At 47.1% G+C, this 8,186-nt stretch overlaps 2 protein-coding genes across 2 annotated transcripts; one reads left to right on the top strand and one right to left on the bottom strand.

The window, feature by feature from the left end:
* Positions 1 to 661: 661 nt before the first annotated feature.
* Positions 662 to 1,857, bottom strand: BDR25DRAFT_363622 (uncharacterized protein; the record flags this gene model as incomplete). Its single annotated transcript, XM_033696770.1, has 8 exons — positions 662 to 820; positions 881 to 935; positions 965 to 1,083; positions 1,124 to 1,165; positions 1,224 to 1,297; positions 1,388 to 1,591; positions 1,642 to 1,657; positions 1,693 to 1,857. 8 exons carry the CDS (start codon positions 1,855 to 1,857, stop codon positions 662 to 664), a joined length of 834 nt encoding a protein of 277 aa, XP_033539634.1.
* A 3,877-nt stretch (positions 1,858 to 5,734) lies between these two features.
* BDR25DRAFT_308161 (uncharacterized protein) lies at positions 5,735 to 6,395 on the top strand. Its single transcript, XM_033690981.1, has 2 exons — positions 5,735 to 5,976; positions 6,027 to 6,395. Exons 1-2 carry the CDS (start codon positions 5,851 to 5,853, stop codon positions 6,150 to 6,152), a joined length of 252 nt encoding a protein of 83 aa, XP_033539633.1. The 5' UTR covers positions 5,735 to 5,850; the 3' UTR covers positions 6,153 to 6,395.
* Positions 6,396 to 8,186: the final 1,791 nt, after the last annotated feature.

Genomic DNA, 8,186 nt, shown 5'->3' with positions numbered 1-8,186 from the left:
TAATTAAATTAACTACTAATTAGTGTTAAATAGGCTCTAATAGCTAGCTGCTTATAGTATAAGCACTTAAGTAGTAAAAGTAAGAGTAGTGTACAGTGTGTATAGTGTATAAAGTAGGTAAAGTAAGAGTAACATGTTTTTAGTTCTATTACTCTTGTCTTTCCTCTATATAAAGGAAAAAGGGGATATCTAGATGTTTGTGCACAGAGGTTCGCGCACAAGCATCATGTGACATAGATACGTGATCCTGCTCGTGCGCGATCGCTCGTATCCAGGCCGCGACGCTGCTGCTGCGTACGGACAGAAATACTTAAAGCCTAGATACCTAGCTAATTTAAACTAATTTTAGTTTAGAAATCTAGAAGAGATAATTAAGCTTCTACAAACTTACTAGATAACAAAGTATAGAAAGTAAAAGTTATTTATTATTATCTTATTTAAATTAGCTTTAACTACTACTTTTAAGTACTGCTAATAGAGACTATTAGTTTATAAAAAGAAGAGTAGTATAATAATTATTACGTTACTAAAACGTTAACCTTCTAGCTAGCACAGCAGAAGGATATATATAGGCGGATAATTGTATGCGATAATAATTTATATAAATTGTTTCATCAGCCGTGTCTCAATAGACTAATATACATGGTACGTGCGTGCTCCGCTAACAACCTAACCCCGCTTTCCAGAAGTGGTCTGTTGCTTTGTTTTGATGGGCAGCTCTTGCGAGCAGGTCAAATATCAGTCGTGACCAATTGGTCTCATTCAAGGAGATGGCAGAGTAGACGAGAGAGATTGTACATACGTGGTGAGATTGAATGAACTATGTCGGGTTGTGACGTTAGTGGGGAGGTTACCTGTACCTCACTGTACATGCCCTTACCCTGATTTCCGCATTCCATATTCTATAACTCTCCTCTGGTAGCTCCAACACGGCTCTGATCACCACAGCCCCCAATGAAACCACACATCATGCCTTGCTAGACAAGCTGGATATCTACGCAATTCCAAAGCCGTTTCGTAATCCCCAATAGCGACCACCTCAATGGCGTAACAGCCAAACGCCAAGTGACATCTTAAATGACACTGAGGACTCCCAGTGAGTGTACACACAATTCTCTAGGACAAATATTGATATATAGCCAAGGGACACAATCAAGAACGAGGACTTGGTTAATATGAAGCCTTATTTATATCCTTTTGCATTTGTTTTAGGGTCTACTAACTTCCCACAGAATGGCATAGCTAGAACGAACTTGGTTGCCTAGAGGAATAAAATTGTCTTGGTGCTTCAGACAGACTTGTCAACAAGCAAGTCAAGTTTCAATGTCAAAATAGAAGGGCTATGCCTATTTAGGACGTGTTAAACCTACACAAGAAGGTTACTAACCTAAATAGATAATCATCCAAGCCCAGTTGAAACTTAGAAAAGCCACAAACTTGCTTGTTGAGAAGTCTGACTCTAGATCTATGCTCTTCTTCTTATCAGATTCTGTCAGCGCCGTTGTGGCCATTTCACTTGGGAACGTATTGTCAAGCCTATCCGGTGCGAAATAGACATGATTCGAATTTGGAAGGGTCCACAATATCTCCTCTTAATGTAAGTTGAGAGCCTAAATTAGGCCAGGGATAGCGTACACTTACCATCAAGGATAGACTGCTTTGACCACATCAAACAGTTTGTATATCTTCCACGTGCAAGCAGGTTCCATCCTCTCGCATCAGCTGTGGGCAACTATCAAATTTGACTGGCGTAATGGAATCTTGGAAGTCGCCTTGACAACAGGCACATATCTTCTGATCAAGAGAGCTGTCAGCAGAAGCTTCGCGCTGGATAATTGCTCGAGAGCAATGGACCATAGCAGCAACTATTCCTCCCAAGCCAAACTGTAGAAGGTCTGTTAGGATAAGTAGTGGCCATCATGCAGAGATGTTTTCAGCAGCGCTTCCAACAGTACGTAATACGCTACGATTGAGCTTTTTTTAGACCGTAACTTCTCAGTTTGTTAGTACGTACGTACGTTATGAGTGAATTAATAGTCTCTTACGTAGCGTAACTGTAACAGCTTACAATCCTCCTACAGCTGTACTTCTCGCGAGAAGTTACGCCGTAACTGCTAGAGTTTTCCTCCTAATATAGTCTGCCAGAGCCGTCAATTCACTCTCCACTGCGCAATAACGTAGCCAGTTCTTTTAAAGCTGCAGAGCCTCAATCGTATCAACCCCTAGACTGTTCCTGTGGATTGTGACCGTGCGGCTGCCCCCACTAAAGGCTCTCTCACATTCGCAGCTGGTGGAGGGGATAGCGAGGAAATCGACGGCCATTTTGAATAGCGTAGGGTAGGAGTTGCAACCATGGCTCGGGGGGATCCCTGGGATGAGGCTGTACGCCTGCCACGATGGAGGAACTGGGACATCTGTTGGCTCATGATGGGCAAGAGTATAGGCAAGTATGGACTTAGGACGATAAACTGGGCAAAAAGTTAACTATTTGCATAAGATCCCACATCTCCATCCCCTAACGTCCCACAAACCTTAGGGTTTTTACCTGATTGTTACTTAAAAACGCGACCTTAAACACGCTGCTGACGTGCCCCCAGACATGTCCAATCAGGATCTATATTGCTAAGAAATATCGACTTTTTGAGACGTACTACGGTACGTAGGGGCAGAGATGTGAGCCGTAACTTACGGCTCAAAAAGCAAGAACGTACTTACCGCTCACGTGACAGTTACGTTCACGTACTACGGTTACGTACTACGGTTACGTACTACGGACTGTTGGAAGCGCTGGTTTTCAGAGTGAATATGAACACGCAAATTTGACCAACTGAGACCATTTCGCAGAAAGTGGATGTATCCCGGAGACCGAATGAGCTTGAACCATTGGATCCGGCAGTGAACACCCGGACATCGCTGTTTCTGGTTCGGAGTTATCACTTATCTAACGACCATAAACGTCTTGAAAGCGGACAAGGAATTATAGTCTACCATGGCGATCAGTTTTCTGAAGAGCCAGTTCAAGGAGAGAATGACAGCGTCTCAGTTAGGTTTGATTCGAATCAGTCGCCTCATATTGTAGAGAACAGGCATGAACCTTAGCAAGAGATATTTCATAGTGAGGGCACTGCTAATCCTAGTACAATAATGTCAATCCGGATTGTAGGCACCCCGCCCCCTTTTAACCTCGGGAAATTTACGTGATTGGCTTCAATATGATGAGTTCGTAAGCGATTAAAAGTCTACTCTGCATAGCCGCATTTGCGTGTCCAAGCTCTGTCAACGCAGTTGCATTTTAGGAGCTAGCACGTATGTCTAGGATATCTGTTATTGAAATCTATCTGCGCATTACGGCTTTAACAGCGGCAAAAGCTGGCTCCCGGTTGAGATTGGTCAGCGTTAGGGTTCAGAGACCCGATGGTCAATGACGTACGCGTTTTTAGGAGGCAAGTTGCTCGCTGTCCTCACTGTTGGAACCGCCACCATAACGAGCCGCAAACGTTTTTACCAGTTTCAGAATTCCCAAGCCAGTGGGACATACTGGTGTGCCAGCTGTAGGAGTCTAGCGTTGTTTTGGTAGCGTGTTCTAATATGAGTGGCAGAAAACGCTTGTACGATGTTCGCGGCCGTTGTCAGAATAATGTAACAGGAGATAGAAGAGACCAAAAAACACTCTGTTAAGAGGAAAACTGAGAGGTAGCTGGAGAAATAGATGTGATGAGCTCTCAATCATGCATTGAGTCGTCTTTCAGCGAAGCTAGGTTGGGGGTATGCCAATGTCTAGAGCTACAAATGGTTACCTGCTTACTTCCGAATACGGCAGTGATTGCTCCTGCATTGTTTCGAAAAAAAATGGAGAGCGAACTCACCCCCTTATGCCCATATCTCCTCGCCCTCGCCCTCGACATCTCGTTTAAGGCTTGACGATCACATCCTTACGGCCACGTTCCGGGCCCGCGAACAACGACTCCATTGTCCGGATAAAACAGCCGAAGTGGGACACGAAGACGGACGGGATTAGTTGTCCTTGCATAACAACTCGAGCTTGTGGTTGGAGCAGGCAGCGAGTACGTATGTGCTTGGCGGTAGAAAAGCGGAGACCAAGCGGGTGACGTCGCGAATGGTGGCAAATATCTCGTCATTGTGGACTGCTGATCGCCACAGAAGCTCCTTGTGGTTACCGACGTGATGGATTCCTGGTTCTGTGGATGCTACCCAGACATGAAAGGCCTTCCGCATCGAAGCATGGGAGACAAATCTCATAGTCATTAACAAAATAAAGGAGACATCGAGATGTAGTTGTCTGGCGAACTGCGGTATCAGGGTAATGCTAATATTGAGTCCTCGGCCTCAAATAAATGCCACTGTCTCAATAGGTAGATCTAAGCTAAATGGGGTTCTAGAGCGTTCGAGTCTGCATCTCCATAGTGCAAACGGTGTCGTGCACTGTCCTATGAAGATGAACACGATAACGATGCCGAGAAGAGAAGGCACGCAAGCACTTCAACGCAACGTTTACTCCACCAAAAGTGCTTGGCATGCAATGCCGTCGCTAGAAAATGGCCATATATGCTGCTCTCGCAGCAACATAGAGGCTCATAATCCGCTAGAAAGCCGGTAGAAGTGTGAGGGTGTGTGAAGTTCTCCATTGTGATCTGCATATGACACACTTCGGGCGGTCAGTACGTTCGAGTAATTGACCGTCTAACGCTAAATTGCTGACTTGAACCACACATGAGCCTCCTTCGACTAAGCAATAGTTGAGGCCGAAAAGGATGCATATCTAGTTGTTCTGACGACTAATATCGAAATTGACATTGTGGAGGCAAACGAGACGAAAAGTGTAGAAGAAGCAAGTGTCTTTGACGTGCCTGTACCCTGCATGGTGAGACGGGATGGCTCAACGGCTCGTGCAGGGATTTGCACTGCTGATTACCGAAAGCGGAAAACATAGCCTTGGCGATGACTTCACCACCAAAGGCAGCTCCCAGTTCTCACCATCAACAGCTCGTTTTGCAAACTCCCATTGTGCCATTTTTCGGTTCAATCCGTGCCGGAGTTATTGCACTCTACGACCTATGCTGCTAAGGCTCCCCATCCTAACGTCGAGCTCTTCGCCACCTTAGCAACTCCAGCTATTGCATCATACATACAGTCAGGTCAGGAGTCAGGGGTATCAGGCTTCAATAGAGTCATGTTCATAGCCAATAATCCAATTTGTATTTACCGTCACGCAGAAAAGCACGCGAGCACGCCGGTAAGCAATTCCAATGTGTTGTATGCAGAGCTATCTACATCCTCATGCAAGTGGCCAATGACGCCCTAGGAGGGTTGATCTCTCCGATGTCAGTGGCTTCATTAGGCCGTCTCGCCTGCTTCAGCGCGACTTGGGCAGGGTTTTGGACCCTTTGGCGAGAAAACGCCTCGACGGCGGTCTCCATGGCATCACAGATTTTCGGGAGTCCAACAAACTTCATCTAGCTCCCTTCGCCCCACTCATGTTCTACTCTCGCAGCCTGTCACATGGCTACGATTTCCAAACCCTGCTCACTGCGACAGGAATTACTAGGGAATCATGGCTGGATTCCGACCGCAGAGCTCCGAACCTTGTGGGTCGGCTCTATCATGTCTTGCCGATCGCTCACCAGCTTCCTGCATGCTAGACGTGGCGTTACTTTGCTATAATACTATTTAACAATCTCTCCCTCAACTACGTTACCTGTCATCCTCAATCGCATCAGCCTGTTTCTCCGAGTCTCATATTGCCCATCGATCAATCACGTAGACTTCACCTTCCCACCATCGCATCACACACATACACACATATATATATATACTCGTAATTCGTTCGCGATGTCTCATCGGACATCCAGCGTTTACGTATCTGGGAGATTTTCGGAACCAATGACGGCTCAGCACAATTTCAACACTCAGTATGATACGGACAACCCTAATCGGGCGATGTCATCTTATAATCGGCTCGTTTATCCACGCCATTCACCTACAAAAGTCACTAACATTGATGAAGGATAATGCACGAGCACACCAAGCGGCAGTTGAACATGGCCACCAACTCTGCTCGCCGACGTTCCAGTGGCACGAGTCCGGGATCCTCCGAATCAAGTCTCAGCTCCATTAGCTCAACAAGCTCGTAGCAAACCACCTTTATCACTCCCTCACATCGTTTCCTCCTTTCATGCAGTCATCGCCACCGTCGTCTGAGACGCAGCTGGGATTTTTCCAGGTAATGTTATGTCCAGGCAGACGTATCATCCACCTGGACTCGCAACGAATAAACCATACATCACAGCCCAAGGAGGTTTAAGGTATACAAATAAGTCAGATGACTTGGTGTTTGGGTTGGCATCATATTAGCGACTGTTGCTTGGGCATAGGCCGGCCTTACTGATGTCGGGCCATGTTAGTTTCAACTTTCAAAGAACATTGCGTGCTCGCACATTCACGAGCTTCTTTTCTACCATACTATCTATCGTTCAGACCCCAGTTGCAGTGATTTCAACGCCTTTCGCAGAATATTGTTGCGTCATGCAGTGTCTCTTTAATGCTGCCTTGCTACATCCACCACCTTTGCGCGTCTTTAGAATCACGTCTACTTGTTTTAGGGGTAAATTTTTCGTTCAATAGTACAAAGGTTAGTTGATAGTAGATACGTTCGTCATTCCCTATTTATCCACTGTCGCACTCCCACTCATTCGCTCTTTCATAGACTCAAGTCGCTGTCACTCCTTAGTTCACTTTCATTTCTTCACCCATTGTCATTTGCGTCACTCCTTTTATGGAATCAAATCTCGAGGACGGTAATGGTATGCTCTTTTTCTGCCCCTGCTCTTACTTGTGCCGCCTATTAGAGCCTCTCAAGATGCGAAGACCTAAGACCATTTAGTCTGAGCAGTATCCAAAGATATTCTCAAGCAAAAAAGCATCATGATTCTATGGAATCTCTCATTCCAGCATTCTCATGAGAGCACTTTTACACACGCTAGTATGTATCATTTGTCAGGTAGGCTTAAAATTTATACCACCTACCAACCCATCCACCTACCGACCCGAGCATTCATACACTAGTCCATTCATCTCCGTACCAACTGTAAAAATGTCGAAGCCTCAAATAATGCATATCAAGCATTTTTTTTATTGCGGCACCGCACCTCCGCCTCCATTTCCACCACCACCACCCCTCTGTCCTCCCCTTCCCCTAAATCCCACCCTGCTTCTTCCCCTCCCCCTCTGACCCCTCGGAGCATCTAGACTTGGGGGTGGAGGAACATTCCGATAATTCTGCGCCTTGAAATTCGAATTACGTTCCACAACACCCTCTGTGGGATCCGCCCTATCCGCGACCGTGAAACCAGCGGCATTCGGGTTGAGTTTGGAAGCTGGACCGCCGCCGCGACCACGAGGAGTCCAACCCGGATTGCCGCGTGGGCTGCCGTTCGGGTTCGGACTTTGGTTTTGGGATTGGAAGCCGTTCGATGGACCGCGCGGCGCGGAGCCACCGCGGCCGCCGCGGCGCGGGCCGCTGTGGATGGGTAGTTGTTGTTGCTGCTGTTGACCTTGGTTTCCGTTTTCTGCGGGCACATTACCCCTTAGGGCGGTTCCGCCGCCCCGTCCAAATGCTCCGCGGTAGGAGCCACGGATAGGTGGGGGTGTGTTGGCGGGAACGAGTTGCGGGCCCCCAGGGGCTCCGTAACCACGTTGAACAGTTAAAGGCTGCGAAGTTTGTTGCGGACGTTTTGCTGCGCCTGCTGACGAGTATGAAACGACTTGTTTATCCGTCAAGTTCAGCACTGCTGTTGCTGGGACGGTTGAGCCGCGGAAGGGAGAACAGCGGTCGCCGAGTGATGTTCCGCTCATAAAGGACGCGTCAAATACAACATCCAACAATGTCGTTCTGGCCGTGCGCGTTTTACCGACGACGGTGCCACTAGATCCAATGGGGACACGGCCTGAATCTTGAACGTAAACGATCCTGTCACCGAGACTAAATTTCTGATGACCAAGACGCTGTTCTGCATCTGAGGGCTTCAGAAGCGCACTTCGCGGAACCCTTCCAATCTTCTTGTTCTCGACGTCCTGTGTCACGGCGAAGTTGTCGTCGGCCGCTTGTTCGATCATTCTCACGGCATCTGAGTCAAGCTGTTCGGCATCCAAAGGTACCCTCTCAAAAC

Source organism: Lindgomyces ingoldianus (genome assembly GCF_010093535.1).
Source record: "Lindgomyces ingoldianus strain ATCC 200398 unplaced genomic scaffold BDR25scaffold_72, whole genome shotgun sequence".
NCBI classification, from domain to species: domain Eukaryota; kingdom Fungi; phylum Ascomycota; class Dothideomycetes; order Pleosporales; family Lindgomycetaceae; genus Lindgomyces; species Lindgomyces ingoldianus.
The sequence above is the reverse complement of the archived record's forward strand: the minus strand, read 5'-3'. Positions and strand labels throughout refer to the sequence as shown.

Bases quoted from the DNA above. Each gene is read 5' to 3' on its own strand.
- BDR25DRAFT_308161 (XM_033690981.1), top strand. From the start codon at position 5,851: ATGTCTCATCGGACATCCAGCGTTTACGTATCTGGGAGATTTTCGGAA. The intron at 5,977-6,026 runs CTCGTTTATCCA...CATTGATGAAGG, and splicing joins CGATGTCATCTTATAATCGG to ATAATGCACGAGCACACCAA.